The sequence below is a fragment of the Myripristis murdjan genome, chromosome 18 (genome assembly GCF_902150065.1).
Source record: "Myripristis murdjan chromosome 18, fMyrMur1.1, whole genome shotgun sequence".
Classification (NCBI taxonomy): Eukaryota; Metazoa; Chordata; class Actinopteri; order Holocentriformes; family Holocentridae; genus Myripristis; species Myripristis murdjan.
In genome coordinates this window covers 13,074,135-13,092,665 of record NC_043997.1, presented here as the reverse complement: position 1 = coordinate 13,092,665, position 18,531 = coordinate 13,074,135, and the positions used below count along the sequence as shown (strand labels likewise).

The 18,531-nt window shown below is 42.4% G+C and overlaps 1 protein-coding gene across 1 annotated transcript; it reads left to right on the top strand.

The window, feature by feature from the left end:
- Positions 1 to 3,317: 3,317 nt before the first annotated feature.
- slc7a7 (solute carrier family 7 member 7) lies at positions 3,318 to 18,530 on the top strand. Its single transcript, XM_030076528.1, has 10 exons — positions 3,318 to 3,515; positions 6,257 to 6,904; positions 11,910 to 12,035; positions 12,888 to 13,032; positions 14,062 to 14,185; positions 15,017 to 15,120; positions 15,681 to 15,777; positions 15,937 to 16,086; positions 16,695 to 16,878; positions 17,642 to 18,530. Exons 2-10 carry the CDS (start codon positions 6,409 to 6,411, stop codon positions 17,710 to 17,712), a joined length of 1,497 nt encoding a protein of 498 aa, XP_029932388.1. The 5' UTR covers positions 3,318 to 3,515; positions 6,257 to 6,408; the 3' UTR covers positions 17,713 to 18,530.
- Position 18,531: the final 1 nt, after the last annotated feature.

Here is an 18,531-nt window from a genome sequence, read left to right as displayed (position 1 = left end):
AATGAATTCCATACCAAAACAGGCCAAACTTGTAGTGGCCGACCTCTGTAAATATGAACTGCAGTTACACCTCTTTACTTTTTTTCCTTTCTTTTTAATTTTTATTTTTTATGTGATGCTGCTGAATGCATGTTTCTGATGTGCTGAGTTGCACTGTGAGTTGCACTGTGTCCTCTGCTGCCCAAACATCTATACCGAAACAAATGCAAAATGATGATAATGATGTTGACGATGCTGATTAAAGTAATGGTGATGATGATGGTGACGATGACGATGATTGTGTTACATTAACAGTCGTTCTGTGAACAATCCTGGTACTTAAAGCCGCCAACGTTGCTAGCAGCTAATGACCTTATGTCAATGATTGTAACTGGTTTTCCTGTAGTTGACGTTCTGCACAGTGTCGTATTGGACACTCTTGCAGAACCAACAAGGGTGAGCCCCGTCCGTTAAAAAAAAAAAAAAAAAAAGAAAAAAAATCCCCACCTTGTGCATCTATCTCTCTCATTCCTCCTCGCTCCTCTCCTCTCTCAAAGCACTTGAGAGTTCAGTTTTCTGCCCCCACAGAAATCGTCTGCACTCACTGCATTCCTACTTAGCTCGTTTTAGTTCTCGTATGCTGTTGCTTTACCACTTGTAAACTCTTTTTTTTTGTAGTCGCGAGACAAAATATTTTTCCCATGCTTCCCATGTGATGTGTAAAAGATAAATAAAACAATGGCGATGTGAAGAGGAGACCTGTTTGTTGCTTGCCTGTGTGGTTTGTGGGGTGGGTCTGTATTTTAGTCTGGGTTCAGTTAAGCCTGAATCTCACTGAATTCCTATATCTGTTTAAGTATTCTGTTTGCATGACTCTTATTCTCTGTGTGCCTGCATGTACTCTGTTGGTTAGTTTTCTGTTGTTTGTTCCAACGCTCAGTGTGTCTGGATCGGGGGTCTTTTGTCTGGGGCGCTGGGCTAGCTGTCTGCTAATTCTGCCTTTTTTGCCTCCAATTTCTTTTCATATGTTTCAGTTCCTCGGTTCTGTGTGTGTGTGCGTGTATGACTGTGTGAAAGGGATAATCAGCCTGTATGAGTGTGATTGAGGGTGCAGCTGTAGAGGCCGCCACCTCCCTCCCTCCCCTCCCCTCTCTGTGTCATACTCTCTTTCATACTCACTCTCTTTCATTTTCTCTTTCATTTCTCTCCCTCACTCTTTCTGCCCCCACCTCCCCTCCCTGTGTAATGGGCTGACACACAGGAAGCTCTAATCCTCACACAATGCCACCCCTCTTCCCCCCAGAGTGACTGGGAGCGGGACAGGGGGCAACAGGGACCAACCTGGCCCAGCTGTCCCCAAAATGGCCGCCTCTAATCCCTCCAGTTAGCCTACAGGGGCTCCGAAACCATGACAACCGGTAACCAAGGAGAAGAATTCACAGGGCAGAGAGTGGGACAAAGGGAGTGAAAGGAGCCATGTGTGAGAAGTTTGTCCACATGCGTCCGTGAGCGACAAGGGACGTGTCTCAATCAAAAAAAAACAGAGAGAGAGAGAGTGAGAGAGAAATTATCTGTGTGTGATGTAAGTCACACTGTCGTGGCAGCAGAGGAAGAAACGGGGGAGGTGCACGCAAAAAGTCACCAGGTGTGATGGAGAAGGTTGCCCTTGATCACATAACTTTTAATGGCACCTTGATCAGCCATCTATTGACACTAATTAGCCTTCTGTACTCTCCTGCAAGGCAAAAGAGCAACCACATGAGTAATGCAGCAAAGAGACAACATTAAAATGTGTCCCCTGTCCCAGTAATCATCTCAAGCTTTTACAGAAGAAACAGGAATGTGATGTGCCGACATGAGGGTTAAACCAGTGGCACTTTTAAAATATATATAAAAAAGTAGTTACTAACCTTTGATTTTGTAGTTGACATGCGATCAATCAACTGAGCAAGGAGGAGAGACGATTTACAAAGTGTTAATGGTGCTCTTGGTGCCTCTTTAATCAGATTCAGGCAGTCATTTGTATTGTGTATTCTACATTGTCTCTTAATTAATTAGAGCTTGATAATCAAACGTGTCATTCAACTGCATGTCATCCAAAACAAAGAGGTGGCATCTTGAATTAACATTCAGTAAACACAAACATGTCTATCAGAGATGCTCAAGCTTTTTTTTTTTCTTTCTTTTTTTTAATGTCAATGAAACACAAGCAGAAATGCATTGGAATCCCTATTTGCTAATGAAATAATAAAAAGAAGACATGACAGTAGATTTTTTACAACTACAAAAAATTGACAACAAAACTATGCATTGTGGGTATATTATATCATATCATAGGGCATAAAAAAACATGTGGTATAATATGAACGCTTTTAACTCGAGTCCCAAAGACAGACTATAAGCCCTTATAGGAGATTTTATACAGTGAATTTTAATTCCAGCACAGTAACATGAAGCCTATTGGGCTCCAGTTTCCATCAGGTTTTTTTTTTTTTTTTTTTTTTTTTTTTTTTAAATCCACAAGAGGGGGCCATGCTCCACATTTTCCTCACTCACCATCCAGGCAAATTAATTTGACTGTTGAATATCTCAACAACCGTTTCAATCCCGTAGGGACGCCAACATTTTCTTACATTAGACACATTTTCACGTTATGAGAGCAGATTAAATTGCTATCCAATAGGCCCTATAGAATTTTACCACCTTAAACAGATTCCTAAGTGTGGATTAGGACAACTTTTCAGAATAACACGTGACTGATCAAGGAATTATAATAGCCTACTAACCTGTACGGTTTTCTCAGTAGTGTATAATTTAATTATACCTTGAGGGAAATCACTATAATGTTATTTTAGGGTTTTATTTTGGTCTTATGTTTGTTTTTAGTAACTAGCACCTTAAGTCTATGGTGTCTTTTTCACATTTTATTATCAGTTACCGTACAGTGGCATCATAGTCTTATAATAATAATAATTGTCTTAAAATGGAGAGTTTTGATGTGCTTATCACAGTAAAATCTATTAGGGTTACATAGTTACTTGCGTATAGGGAAATCCTACTATTTGCCTAAGCTATTTCGCCCACAATGAGTCTTTCAAAAAGTGATTAATGGGCCGGCTGATGGAGCAGACTCCAATTTCATGGCGAAACCGACTGTCAGCACATGCGATATAAGACAATTAAAGCCCCGCACCACTCCCACTGGCCAGCCCCTCTCTGTCTCCTTGGCAGCGGCGTGAGAAAGCAGAAGTAAATCAGCTGATCAGCCTCCGGTGAAGTTCAGACTCCAGCGGTGGGTGCGCAGAGAGCAAAGTCAAGCCAAAGGTAGCGACTTAAAAGCAGGAGGAGGGAGGAACAAGTGCGACTCGGAGGGTTAGATGACCCCAAAAGCAGAGCGGAGAGAGGGAGGACAATGCCAGCGCTGACTGGCGAGGAGAGGTGAATCACAGATTTGCAGGCAGACCAGCCCACTGCTGTGCGTCAAGAGGAGACCCCCCGGAGGTGCGTCAAGCGGAGCTGAAGCGCGTCTGGAGAAGGTGAGACCCCTCAAAACACCTGCATGCACCTCTCAGTGTACTCCTACTACATCTTCTCAACGTGGTTTTATTCCTTCCTTGCCCGTTTACAACATATGGCCCAGTCAAATCATTATTCATTAACCTGGAGTGGCATTTCTACTGTACCTGGCTGCCTGAGGCCTAAACCTGCTCTTTCCAGCCGTGCGTCCTAATCTGGTATGTGGTTCCCTTTCAGCTGATACCTTTGTAATAGTGTCTTGATGATGTATAGAAATTATATTATGTTGCTGTTATGTGGCTGGTAGTGCAACAGTGCAGGCGAGGCAGCATCTTTGGTTTCCATGGAGAGTTGAAACTGAGATTAAGTCCAGGTATTATTTCCAGTTTCCAGTTATCCACGTGGAGTGAAGTAGTAAAAGGTCTGAGTCAGTTTGCCTAGAGAGACAGAGGCAGTGTTGCTACTGTAGGAGCAGACTAAACTGCAACCAGGCGATGAGCTGGGAAAAAATATATATGCATTCTCTATTTGAGCAAGTCATCTTGTCTCATATTCAATGTTGAAATTTTGTTTTTCTTCAAACAAGTGACAAGTTTGAGGATTTTTTTTCTACGAACAAATATACCTAAGTTGAAAAAAAGGCAGAATAAGGCATTAGGATAATAAAAAAAATGACACTTTATTCAAGAAAACTATGGAAACAAGTTGATTAGCATTAGAAACAAGTGGGATTATCTCATCCCCTTGGTAGATTTTTTTTTTTTACTTGTTTCAAGAAAAAAATATAAACACTGAATATGTGGCTAAATCACTTATTAAGATGGAGATGTTTTTGAAGTATTGATATCCTTTGACTCATTCAATTTCAGTCATTACTGGTAATAAGAGGTGGCTTTGAATTATTGATAGTTAATCTAGATAAATAATTTCCCCAGCCGTATTTACACCTATTTAGACTGGATTTCAGGATCCAGGATGTAACCTTGAGTAACTCTGCAGGACAACTTATCAGCCGGTTTTGGACCTTGCACTCTGTCTCTTCCGAGAGCCTCGCCTTTCAGTGTCTCTGCCGCTCTTGATCACATGCAGACGCTCAATCAATCGTCCCTCTCCTCTGCAGTCACTCCTTCGTGAACTCACGTGCCGATGCAAGGTCTCTGAACTTCTCACTCCTTTCCCCTCTCCTCCCACGCTTCGCCCTGTCTGATCTGCATTCAGCTCCTTCCTCCATGTCCTTATGTCCTGGCTAAATCTCCAGTAAATTATATTTTATACACTGATTTCACAGTCTCCTTTAATTTGGTGACTCTTGTTTTTCTCTCTCCTTCACTGAGTCTCTATCTATATCTCACCCTTTGTATTGCCTGTTCTTTTTCATCAATCCTCTATCTTGGGATCAATTTGTACATCTATACACCTCACTGTTGTTTCTATCTTTGCTAGTCTGTTTGAAGACGATGTCTCACTCAGGTCTGTTTTCCCACAGTCTGACTCACTGCTCTGGGCTGTTTGATCAGGCACTGGAGAAGAATTGTCTGACCTGTTTTGTAATTTAAGTGAATATCAACTTTGCTCGTTGGCAGGTTTTAATTTCTTTTTCTTTTTCTTTTTTTTTTGTTGAGTGGAAGACAGGGACATGATTTATGTTGTCTTGTCCTTCAGATCCTGTATACTACTAATTAAATCTTGCACAGTTAATCATGGGTATGTGTGTGTGTGTGTGTGTGTGCAGATCACAGTGAAATGGAGCATACACTAAAAAAAAAAAAAAAAAAGTCGCACATTCAGTCTTAGTACCATGCTTTTCCCCAAACAAGTGAAAAAATCTGACAATGGGGTCAGATAATCCCACTTGTTTCCCATGTAGTTTCATTTGCTTCAGGATGTTTCTGGGAACAAGTAAGTCAGAACAAGGCAGGTCGGCCAGGTACCATCAAGAAAATGTCACTCAATTCAAGGAAAATTTGGAAATAAGACGTCAAAAATTGGAAACAAGTGGTATTATCACATCCCCAGGCAGGGTTTTTTTTCTTTAAAGAAAAACTACATTTTAGGACTGAATGTGAGATGAAATGACCTGCTGAGAGGAGTGTATCTTTTGCAGTGTATTAATGCAGGGTGATTATAGACAGACCAATTGAAACCTGTTTGTTGAGGATATCATGCAATGAAGTGTCTGAATGCACTGCCAATATGAATCAGTCTCATCAACATGTTGAGGACAATGACCTTTGGAAGACATGTGACTGTTCACTATGCTGACGCCAATTATATCTGTGTGTGTGTGTGTGTGTGTGTATGGATGGGTGGCTATAACTCAAAATTTCTGTGAGTCTCAGTCAGTAATTCTCACTTAGCTCGACTTGCGGTTACTAATGAAGAGTGTTTTCAGGCATGCGGCGTGTTTGCTTGTGTCCCTCGCTCTGTCAATACACTCAACCTTAAAAGGCCATTTGCTGTGCTGCCTAATGGCTCTCAAACTGCTCTCAAAACCAATAGTGAGCACGCCGTGCATCACTGTGTGTTTGTGTGTGTGTGTGTGTGTGCCTGTGTGTGTTTTTGTATGTGTGTTTGCTCCCACATAAACATCTGCGACATGCAAATACTACTTTTGGCCACGACTGAAAGACCAACATCAGCCAGACTGGGAATTGTTTCACTGCTCATTAAATAACTCAGTTGCTATACGTATGCACGCTCTGGCAGATTAGTTGCTGTGGTAACAGCCTCACTGATAAGACCTTTTATGTTGCCTCCACAGATGTCACCAGATGGTCCATAGCTGGGGAAAAGTTGTGTCTTCTGGTTCAGGTCAAACAGGAAAACTCTCCATCAGCAGCTGAACTCTCATCCAACAAACAACTCGTCACAAATCCCTGATCTCCCCCTTTAATCAACCGCCAGGCCACAACCATGGCGTCCTACAGCCCCGCCCCCACGCAAGAGGCGACCAATGGTGGCCCTCCATCTGTGAAATCCGACAAAGACTCAGAGGAATCCATGAAGCTGAAGAAGGAGATCTCCCTGCTGAACGGGGTGTGTCTGATCGTGGGGAACATGATCGGCTCAGGAATCTTCGTCTCCCCCAAGGGCGTCCTGATCCACAGCGCCTCCTACGGCCTGTCGCTGGTAGTGTGGACCGTCGGGGGGATCTTCTCCGTGTTCGGGGCCCTGTGCTACGCCGAGCTGGGGACCACCATCACCAAGTCTGGGGCCTCCTACGCCTACATCCTGGAGGCCTTCGGGGGCTTCCTGGCCTTCATCCGCCTGTGGACGTCGCTGCTGATCATAGAGCCGACCAGCCAGGCCGTCATAGCCATCACCTTCTCCAACTACATGGTCCAGCCCATCTTCCCCACCTGTATAGCTCCTTACCTGGCCAACAGGCTGCTGGCTGCTGCGTGCATATGTAAGTACAGAGAAAGAGCCATACCTGCTCAAGAGGGTGAAATTCACCTCATGTATTCACTCACAAGAAAATCTGATTCTAATTTGACCAACACACATTTTCAAATTTATCTAACTGGTTCTGAAAAGTTTCAAAAACCAAAGAGTGTCAGAATTTTCTCAAGACCTCTGTAACTGTTCAACCAATATTTGACCCCAATTGGGCTTCCACCATCTAGTCCAGTAATTTTAGGCCCAATTTGGGGTCAACCTAGGACAAATTGCAATCTGAAAATAAAATTTTGAACCCATTTCACCTGCGTTTTTTGGTATTATATGGTCATATATAGGTGATTTTCAAAGCTTTCCACCAATGGGATTCCTTGGGACTTTTTTTCCCTCACTCAGGACAAACTGAGGATACAAAACCAGATGAGTTTGCTTCTCTTGCAATTTGTCCTAGGTTTTTTCATAAAATGACTGGACTAATCAGGGATTTCCAAGTTAAAACATGAAAATCATCAATACTGCAGTTTGAGGTTTTGAAGTGTCAGTGACAACATGCATGTGGCTATAATGTGTGTTTGTGAGGAATCAGTGTGAATGTGATATTAAGTATGAAGATCATCACTGGAAAAAAAAATCCAACTTAACTAGTCATTTCATCTTCTTTTCAAAAGCTTGTTTTTCTTCAGTCAGGTGAAAAAAAAATCCCACTTGTTTCCAATGTGGTTTCATTTGTATAAAAAAAATATGTTCTAATAAGGCCGATCAACCCGCTCCACTGGTATTCAGAAGATGACTCCTGATTTGAGAAAATTCGAGTTGATTAGCATGTGAGACATGTGGGGTATTGGCACATTTTGTCACCTGTTTGAGAAAAAAATAGGTTTTAAGACTCAATATCAGACTAAACGACTTAAGAGTGATATTTTTAGATAGATCGATGAATCGATGTGGTCAGTTTTCCGTGTGAGAAAGAGGCGGCACGTGAGCTGGGGGGTGCGGACTTAAGTGTCTGAGTAAAAAAGAGAGAAGTGAAAATCAATGACGCTGTGGCCACAGTCAGCAGGTCAGCAGCAGAAGAACAGACTGAATTGGTATGAAAGAGGAACTGGGCGAAGGCAGGAGTCAGACTTGTGCACATTTCCTGCTCCAAGGAGGGAGAAGTAGGGAAAGATGCCATTTCCCTCAAGCTCTAGGCAAGTGATTTTCAAAAGGCCTGCATGGTGTCGGCTTGAGTCACGGCTTTTTTTTCTTTTAAAACGTGGAGCTAACCTTTGTACATGGATGGAGCCCAGATTGCTGAGGTAACTAAAAAGAGCATAGCTGACAAATGGTCTTAATCAAAGTAATAAGACGGGCATAACAAATTTGCCAAAACGGCACACCGAGGCAACCGAGCACAAACTCTGGAGCAGAGCAGTGAAATACCAGCACTCAGGCAACCAGACACTGAGACAAGAAGCTGGAGGCACGCTGCTTGTTCAAAGAGCCTCTACTTCAAAGAAAATCACAGATAAGCCCTGACATTAAGGCTAAAAAAAAAAAAAAACCCCACTGTGCTAGTTAATAATAAATATTACTAATTCAGGGAGCCACCCACCCACAGCTACCTAAAAGACATGTGCGCGGGAGTACACACACACACATATGCACACACAGACACAGTCCTTACACAGATAAGCAGTGATCTGAGGAGGACTGACTGCTGATAGCTGTGAGGTAAAGTCCTCACTGCAGGGAGACTCTGACCCGAGGGGCTGACTGACAGCTCAGCATAGCAGCAAAGCCCTCACAACTTTCAAGACAGGACCCAAACTAAACACAGCTTCTGCAAGCAGGGTTTCCCCAAAGAAAACACATTGTCTTCACTGTTTGCCTTTTCATTTATCAGATATTGGGATCATATTGTACTCCCTGTTAAAGTAAAAAAAAAAAAAACATCGGGAAAAAAAAACCCCAAAAAGTGTTTCCTTGTTATGGACACTGCTTGTTAGGGATCGTCACTGACTGCAGACAGAAAAAAAGAGTGCACTACTGTGTTTAAGCCATTGGGGGCAGTGATAAGCGCTTGCTAAACAGTAGAATATATGACATTAGGCTATTACTATCATGGCTACATGGTCCAGTCTTTATTATGAAGACAGAATTGTAAGCTGACATGAAATTGATAAAAAAAAAAAAAAAAGATTTCCACTTGTATTGAGGATTTGTAATGGACATATTTTTTATCTTAAATAGTCCTAGATTTCATTCATCTAGGCACACGGTCAGTGTACAGTAAAAAAATTATAATTTAGAGAGCTGATTTTATGGGAAAGTTCCATCGACTGCGGCTCATTTGACTTCAGCTCAGTTTCATTGCTCTACGTCGGCCCCTGGAGTTGGCCTCAGATGATCCTGTAGGAGTAATATCTCCCTGTATAGACAAGCTCTTAGGCCACTGGTGCAGTTTGCTGGATCTCGCTGTGTTTTCTGTCCAAGAGGGCATCACATTTGATAATTAGCCACCATCCGGCAAAATAAAAAACATGCTCCTCTTGTGTTTCTGTCGGTGATCCCATTGGCATTTGACAGTTTTGTCATAAGGGACCCCTAGGGCTAAGTTCGTTCCCAGGTTTTCACCTCCTCACAGAGCAGGAAGCCTGGAAGAAGGTCCCCGATCGTTGTGGAAGAAGGAAGGGAGATAATGAGACTCCCCCGACCTCGCTCTGCTCACATTGGTCTGTCTGGATTTGAACATTAAAGTGCAACCGGTTAATTGTTCCAGTGATTTGCACAAGCCTCTTCGTGTGACTGAATGTTGTCGCCAAGAGCTCCATGTTTTTCCCAAGCGTTTTTCTCCTTCATATCTTCTCGTGGGAAATGTTTCCTATCAGGCGGGTGGAAATCGTAACCAAAAAAATTCTCTCTGTCTAGCAAAAACAGATGTCCTAGAAGATAGGTCGGCTTTGCCAAGAGTCCTTAAGAGTCCTAAGAGCGCTGAAACTGTTTCGCCGCAGTTTTGCACTACACAGTTAAAGATTCCTTAAGACTCTTCAAGACTATCCAAATGGAGTCAAAGAGTAGAAATCCTAGGGAAGTCGCCTGTTGTGTCCCTTGTTTTGGTGTCTTACCCAGTGTTCACGTGTTATTGGATAGACATACATCGGAAAAATAAACTTCTTTCATCATCCCACCATTCCTCCAAATCCACATTATCTTTCTCAGATTGCCCATGTTTGTTTATAGTTTGATTTTCTGACAAAGCAGCACGTTGAATGTAACAGTCCCTGATATTGGATCTCCCAAGTGACGCGTGAGCACACTGTCTGCTGTCGGAGAAAGAATGAGGATGCGGCGTCCTTGCACTGAAGATCCGCAGAAGCCAAAAACATGATTCCCCCTCAACATCTGGACCACATTTGAGGTCTGCTTCAAGCCTCCTCACCTCCCACCCTTCTAACCTTTCACTATCAACACGCCGCGCCTCTACTTCTGTGTGGCGAGCTCCTCTCCTCCATCGCTCATCTCCACTTCCTGCGGAGAGCCGACTTGTTTTGATCCTCTTCCTGTTGACGTTAAAGGGAAAACGATAATGTTGTGATTCTCGACGGAAAGCTCGCCCTGCGGTGGGAGTCCGTGTTGTGGTGGTCAGCGTGGAGGAGGGGGCGCTGATGTCACCCCGTTTGGGTCTCCTCTTTAAATGTCTGGGTGACGTGGAGGTTCGTGGGAGGTGATAAGTGTGTGTTGCACCACAAGTATACACTATCAAAGCGGGTACACATACCTTAAGTGGTGATATGGACTTGCATTTGATATGAAGCTAACACTACTGGAGATAAAATAGAACCACTCAGCTTGTTTGCAGGCTGGTTTATTTAACTTAATCAGCACTGACACAACTTGTAAAGTCATGAATCATCACAGAAGGGAACGATTTTACACCATGGAAAGAGAAATGACTGACATTGTTATGGAATTATGAAATATCAGCGAGTATTGTGTCTTTATGGTGCCTCCTGTGCGCACAGTAACCCACTGGGAGGATGATTCAGAGTGAGGCGGCATCCTGTGTGAGTTACTATCTCCACATTTATGAACACACGCTGATAAGAGGCCACACACTCAGATAAGTTACACAGTAAAACATAAAAAAACATGTTTTCTCAAGACCATCATTGCTGCTTACTGGAAGAAGGGCGATAACAAGGAGCAGATTACCTTGAACACTGGAAAAAAAAAAACCCATTTAGGCTCATATTCAGTGTGAAAATCTTGTTGTTGTTTTTTTTTTTCAAACAAGTGGAAAAATCTACCACTTTGAGCAGATAATCTCACTTGTTTGTGATGCTAACCAGCTATTTCCTAAATCAAATGTCATTTTCTTGATACTAGTGGGCTGATCTGCTACATTCTTCATTGTTTCAACATTTTAAAATCCAGGACCAAGTGAAACTTCATTGGAAACAAGTGCCACTGGCAGATTTTTTCACTTGTTTGAAGAAAAATGAGATTTGTAATAATGAATATAAGGCCAAATGACTTCCTAGTATCTTTTTTGGTTTGTTTTTGTCTTTTTTGCAGTGTATACTGTCAGTGTGTCAGTAGAGTGGAATACTGACCTTGGCAGCAGCCATGAAATCAGCACCGACTTTCTTTACGACCTTCCTTTACACTTTTATATTTTCTCTTACTTCCACTACCTACCTGTGTCCTTGTGTGTGTGTGTGTGTGTGTGTGTGTGCTTGTATGTGCTGCACTCAGCTGTTTCCCTGTCTGAAAAACAACAGGCCAGTCTGCTTGAGTCAGCAGCACCATTTCCTTAAACCAGGCCGACTCTCACACGGAAACATGCTGGCACACACTCACACCAAGCAACTGTCACCATCGAGACTGTAGCAACAGGGAGAGATTTTTTAAAAGAATGAATGAGTGGCTGGACTTTGGTGTGAGTGTGTGTGTACGTACAAGTGTGTAGAGTATGCATGCATGTAAGATCTGTATTACAGAGTACAAATGATCTGACTGTGGTTCTCCCTCAGGCCTGCTGACCTTTGTAAACTGTGCCTACGTGAAATGGGGCACCAGGGTCCAGGACTTCTTCACCTACGCCAAGGTCATCGCTCTCATCGCCGTCATCATCACCGGCCTGGTGAAGATTGGACAAGGTACTGACCTTCTCTGAGCGCTGGCTCTGTCCGTCTTCTTTAACCCCACCCCTCGCCAGCATCTCAGCCACCTAAAGACAGACTGCAGTTTCAAAGGTTATGGTGTTATGATGTGGTGAAGAACGATGAATCCTCATTTCTCAGAAGAATAGAACTTAGAAATGCCACAGGAGTTCAGGACAGCTCCTTTAACCCGTCATAACCCAAAATATAAGGCCATTTTGCCCCATTGTGCATGTTCATGTGCATATTTGACATCAAAACATTAGATTAAAGACAGGCATTAAAAACTGTTACATTATTTCTCTTGGTTATTAGTCTGGGCATGAACCTGAGGGGTTTTATCCTTCCTCAGCCTCATCCTCAACATAAATAAATAAATAAATAAATAAATAAGTAAATAAAGTGACTAAAGTAACTATGAACTAACTAACTATTAATATTGTATAACTAACTAACTAATTACTGAACTATTTTTTCATCATTAACTTCAGTGTTGAGTTGGCAGTATGACACAGTGGTATCATCAGCGTTCAAATTTGACATCTAAACAGTTCAATACTGAACACAAACCAAAGTTTCTTTTCATATCAGGGTCCCTGTAGGATAAAATTACTTTAAAATGGGGGTTCACGGCTTAATAAAAGTCAACTTGGGGGTGTAGAGCATGAAAAGTTTGACACCAGTAGCACAGACAATAATCCTCTATTAAACCTTGATCCTCTGCACTGAAGAGGCTTTCAACCATTTCATTTCTTTGCTGTAGGTTTTTTGGAGGCTCGTACGTTTTCCCTTCTCTGAAATAATTTTGCTGCAGCATTACCTGCCTGTTTCTGTGTTGGCGTTTCTCAGGTCACACTCAGAACTTCGACGGCTTGTTTGACGGCTCCTCCAGGGACCCCGGGGACATCGCCTTGGCCCTGTACTCCGCTCTGTTCTCCTACTCCGGCTGGGACACCCTCAACTTTGTCACGGAGGAGATCAAGAACCCGGAGAGGTGAGGAGAACGGCACCTGTAGCAGAACTGTGGATTATACTCTAAAGAGAGATTCAGTTTATTCCCATTCTAATGGCTAATATGTCCCAGAGATTATTAATACATCCGTTAAGTCAGCAGTTCACATGCGTTTTGGTAGAACATTTACATGGCCTCCAACTTATGGACGTTTATGAATGATTAACCTCCGCTTTGATGCAGGAGATATTTCTGTTAACAGTGATAAATAGTGAGAGCTTGGAGTGGCATCCTCAAAACTTATATCTGATTTCAAAGGTCAACTCCTCCTGATTTTGTGGGAGAAGGTGCACATGTTGGAAAATTTAACATTTCTGCCACTTTCTCAAACCTGTACAATCTATAAACCGTGCCCATTGTTAATATTATACCGTATTACGTTGGCTATAATTTCCTGTATTTCCCACTTCCCTTGTATTATCTGTCCAAAGTGTTGTAAGACAGAGAAGGTGGACATTTCTATGAACAATTAGGAGTTTGATATAACAGAGGGTCAAATAGCAAAAATTCCTGGTGGTTGCCAATACTGCAGTGATTTCATCAGTCCTTGCCGCTCTGTCTTTTTGAATTGTCAATCAATAAGAAAGTAAAGTGTTCACTCCTGAACAATATAGACCCAGAGAATAAACAGTGGAGGGGAAAAAGGAAAGGATTGGCCTGAGATAAGACCTGAATTGGATTATTTGTCGTGTTTTTTTCGGGAAAGTCCATTGACAGTGTGTGAGTGTGTGTGTTTTTTAGCCCTTTGCTTTCATTCTCACAGCCAAAAGCTGATCAAATGAAGCAAGACTAGACATGTGATTGGATCACAAGCTTCTCCCTGAGTTCTCAGGCAGATTAGGTGACAAACACCCCCCCACCTTATCCCCATCCTCTTCCTCATCCCTCCGCTCCACCCTCGCCGGCGGGGTCAGCTCTTGACCCGGAGGCTCCTGGGGAACCGAGAGTCTGAGACCGACACTGAACTCGTCTCCTCTGCTTCCCCCTGCTGTTTTTTTGTGTGAACTACAGGAACCTGCCGCTGGCCATCGCTATTTCCATGCCCATCGTGACTGTGATCTACATCCTGACCAACGTGGCCTACTACACCATCCTGCCCATCCCTGCAATCTTGGACAGTGATGCTGTGGCCGTGGTAAGGGCTTCTTTCTTATCCCCTGTAAATCATCTGTACCTCCTAATTCAGTGGTTCTCAACCTTTTTCAATTCTCTACCTCCTTTTTCAGCCAAGTACCCCCCGACCAGTACAAAAAAATGTTTAACAAAAAGCCATCATAAAGAGGCACAATCCAGCTCCACCAGTGTCTCAAACAACAACCTGATACTGGGGATATTTTGTTGGCTCTGTTTTTTTTTTTCTTTTTCATTTCTTTCTTGTTTTCAGCTGTATCGCTGCTATGTTTCAGCCACACATCCTTTTCTTGGATTTTTTTTGTCTAACTTGCTGGTCATAGTGAGCAAACAGCCTCACTTGACGACCATGGCAGTAGATTTAAACCACAAACACACACATTTCACGCCACTGCAAAATCTGGAGGGAATACTGAATATAAAATGTGGTTTATCAAACTTACATTCACATTTTGTAATTGAACTCATGATAGCATAGGCCATTTATTTTAGAAATTATGCATGACTGATGTTTTTTAATTTTCACATTTTTAAAAAATCTCACATACCCCCTGCAGCACTCCACGCCTGGAGGGATGCATACCCCCATTTCAGAACCAATGTCTTAATTTACTCATGCCATCAACTTCCAATCAGGCACAAATACAAACCCTTGCATTTTGTGCATTTTAATAACAAGAGCATTGCAGAATATACTATCAATTAGAGATGCACAATGCTGCTGATACCCAATATGCCGATATTTTCCAACTCTGTGTGTCAGCGCCGTGCCTGCGGTGTAAAAAAAAAAAAAAAAAACAGCCTGAGCCTCACAGTTCATCTCCCTCTCCCCCAGACATTTGCTGATCAGGTGTTTGGTGTGATGAACTGGACGATTCCTCTGGCTGTGGCTCTGTCCTGCTTCGGAGGACTCAACGCCTCCATCCTGGCCTCCTCCAGGTGGGTAACGCAAACACATCAGGACTGACTCATTTTCTCTCAGAAGTCTCTTAATTCAGAAAAACAGCATGGGACTGATTCATCTGTCTTACATAATTAGGAGACTGAATATTTGGTTTAACAGGGATTCAATTCACGATCCACTATTTGTCGTAAGAACATTTTATGTTTTTTGGAATGGTTCAATCTGAGTGTGTAAACTGCGATTCAAGTCAAACATCTTATTCAGTGCTTTTAGCCAGAATTTTATATCCATTGATAAAAAAAAAAAACATGCAGAAATTGATCCTTTTTTATTCTGAAATATGAAAAGATTACTTTAACATTTATACCACAAAAATGTATAATTGTAAACTTGCAACTTCCCAGTTTTCTGTTAGATCACAGGTCTTTGAATAAATAGATTTAAAACATTTCATTTTGATTTGATTTATTTCTTTCAGCTGATCCATGCAGTTTAGTCTGCAGGATTTATAATTGTTGCTATGAACGGATCATTATCCCCCTTCTCATAACCATACTGCTAAATGATGCTGATAACTGTGTTTCATTCTCCAAAGGCTCTTCTTCGTGGGCTCCAGAGAAGGCCACCTGCCCGACTTCCTGTGCATGATCCACGTCTACCGCTACACCCCCGTCCCCGCTCTGCTCTTCAATGTGAGTCATCCTGCTCATATTCAGACACAAATTCTCTTTATCTTTTGCCTCTTACTTCATTTTGACTCTGAAAGGCTCTACTCCTCCAGGCCGGTGTTAGTGTACACTCATGAAAAGCTGCATTGTGACTGTGTGTGTGTCCGCTGCTCGTCTCCGCAGGGCGTCATGGCGCTGATCTACCTCTGTGTGGAAGACATCTTCAAGCTGATCAACTACTACAGCTTCAGCTACTGGTTCTTTGTGGGCCTGTCCATCCTGGGGCAGCTGTATCTGCGCTGGAAGCAGCCCGACAGAGAAAGACCGCTCAAGGTAACACAAGGCTCACAGACCTTCAGTTTGGTTTTGTGCAGATGCTGCTGGAGTGTGAGCTTGAAATTATGAGGCTTAATCTGTGTTCAAAATGTACAGCACTGATACATGACCTTTTCTGTACCCTCATAGAGGGTTTATGGATGTTTTATTGTTAGGTTTTAAACACCTTAAACTCATTAACAAACAATTATAAACATGTTCTAACACTCTTTTCATATGTCGATGCAGGCTCACTATTTAGCAATATCAAGTTCATACTGCATTTATTCTGTTAAATCTCTTCTTGCTGGTTGCTCAGCTTACTTTGCTTGCCAAATAGTGAGCCCGCATCGTTGTATGAAAATTGTTATAATTTGTTTATAATTGTTTGTGATTTATAGTGGTCACAATACACTTAATAACCTAATTATAAAGGATTTTTAAATCCTTTATCAGGGTCGTTTTATCACTTTTCCCATCCTCATGATTCTAAAACCACGTTACTTCACTAATTTAATGTTGTGACTGATTAAGCTGTTTCCTTGTCTTGTTCTTGATGTATCTTAATCAGAAGAGATGTGATCAGCCCTCCCTCACCTCTTCTCTCTGTCCTCCCCCCTCTGCAGCTCAGTCTGTTCTTCCCCATCATCTTCTGCTTGCTCACCGTCTTCCTGGTGGTGGTGCCGCTCTACAGCGACACCATCAACTCCCTGATTGGCATCGGCATCGCCCTGTCAGGAGTGCCCGTCTACTTCCTCTGCTGCTACACTCCGGCCAGCAAGAGGCCCCTGTGGATACAGAGTTTCATTGGTAAGTGGCATTTAATATTAATATGAATCATGCTGGAGGAAACAGAGGAATTGAAGTCAGGGTTTACCTGAGATTATTTTTCAGACCTGGTGCTGTGCAATAACAAGTGACTAAGCTGGCACAGCACACAAGATGGCACATTAGTGTGGTTTGTTTCAGTCGAAGGACACGGGCACACTGCACGTTTGCATTCAAATTTTGTTCACTCTGTATATTCAAAAAGAAAACTGCAACGCAGGAAATTGCACCTGCAGAAAAACATTGTACGTCGCTTTACAGCAGGGAATTTGGACGACAGGAGGCGCACTAATGGAAATCTTGGAGGCTTTCAAAATATTGTAATTTTTGCGAAATTTACACAATTTTTATAGTGTATAGTATTACAATTATTAATTTGTTTGGCTGTAGCATGAGTGAATTTGTTTGTAATACTAGTTTGTTCCTCAGCTGTGCACCATTTGAATTCAACATTGAAAAACATTACTGTAGCTGGATCCAGGCTATTTTAAAAAATGGTATGCCACTCCAGGCCTAACCTCCACACCCCAAACCTTCATTTAAACCGCCATCCTCATTTGGAGTGATTTTGCCCCATAAAGAGCTATCTGTGAAAATAAATTTTTCAAGTATTATATTGTTCAGATATCATTGTCCCACTTGAAGCCCCTCAAGGCCCCCCTGAGGGTCCTGGAGCCCACTTTGGAACCCACAGCCTTAACATCCTAACCGCTGCTAACCTCCTCCTCTTCTCTTACCCCTCCAGCCAAATCGGGCCTGCTCATCCAGAAGGTGTGCTACTCTGTTCTGACTGAAATGGACGACAAGGAAGAGTAGAGACATTCGGTCCCGACATCCTGCTGAAGCCTGATGACGCACAAAACGGAGAGGCTCAACCTGAACTCATCCCGACCGGCCGCTAAACACAAGGCCTCGATGCACAGACTCTGGACTTGAGCTGTACTGGACAAAAAACAAAACAAAACCAAAAACAATAAAGAACCGGATGGACTCTGACTTGTCAATCATGATTAAATGTGTGACGGCGCCGGGAGTTTCGATGGCCAAAAACGACATTCCAGTTGCCTTTGACTTCAGAGAGAACATTTCCTTCACTCCTGAGGACTCAACACACATTTTCTGTCATAAAACTGTGTAAAATATTGTTTAAAGACATGCCAAGAGTGTGGAATTACACATATGCTGGGAAATAACTTTGTGATTTAACTTGAAAGGGCGAATTATGACTGTGGTTAAATTGCTCAAGTGGAGAGGAGATCATCTTTGAAACTGCAAGCACTGGTGACAATGCAAAATACCCTTGGTATCATTATTATTATTATTGTTATTGTTATTATTGTTTGGCAGGAGGAAAAACTAGTAATAGGAGAATATGTACCACATTCCATATTTATACATCTAGAATGTAAATGTTCATTAATATCTGTCCCGTTGCCTTTGTACTGTCGTAGCTGCAAGGTCTAGCAAAGTAAAGGGCTATTTTTACACAAATTAATTTGATTTCCCCTCAGTGCCTCTCTCGAACATAGCCTCTTGACATGTAAAGCAGTTTATGACAGCTGAGTACAAAGACAGTAAATAGTAAAAGGCTATTATGTATTTATAATAAAATGACTTGTGGACACCCATGGCTAA

Bases quoted from the DNA above. Each gene is read 5' to 3' on its own strand.
- slc7a7 (XM_030076528.1), top strand. From the start codon at position 6,409: ATGGCGTCCTACAGCCCCGCCCCCACGCAAGAGGCGACCAATGGTGGC. The intron at 15,121-15,680 runs GTGGGTAACGCA...CATTCTCCAAAG, and splicing joins TCCATCCTGGCCTCCTCCAG to GCTCTTCTTCGTGGGCTCCA. The intron at 16,087-16,694 runs GTAACACAAGGC...CCCCCTCTGCAG, and splicing joins ACAGAGAAAGACCGCTCAAG to CTCAGTCTGTTCTTCCCCAT.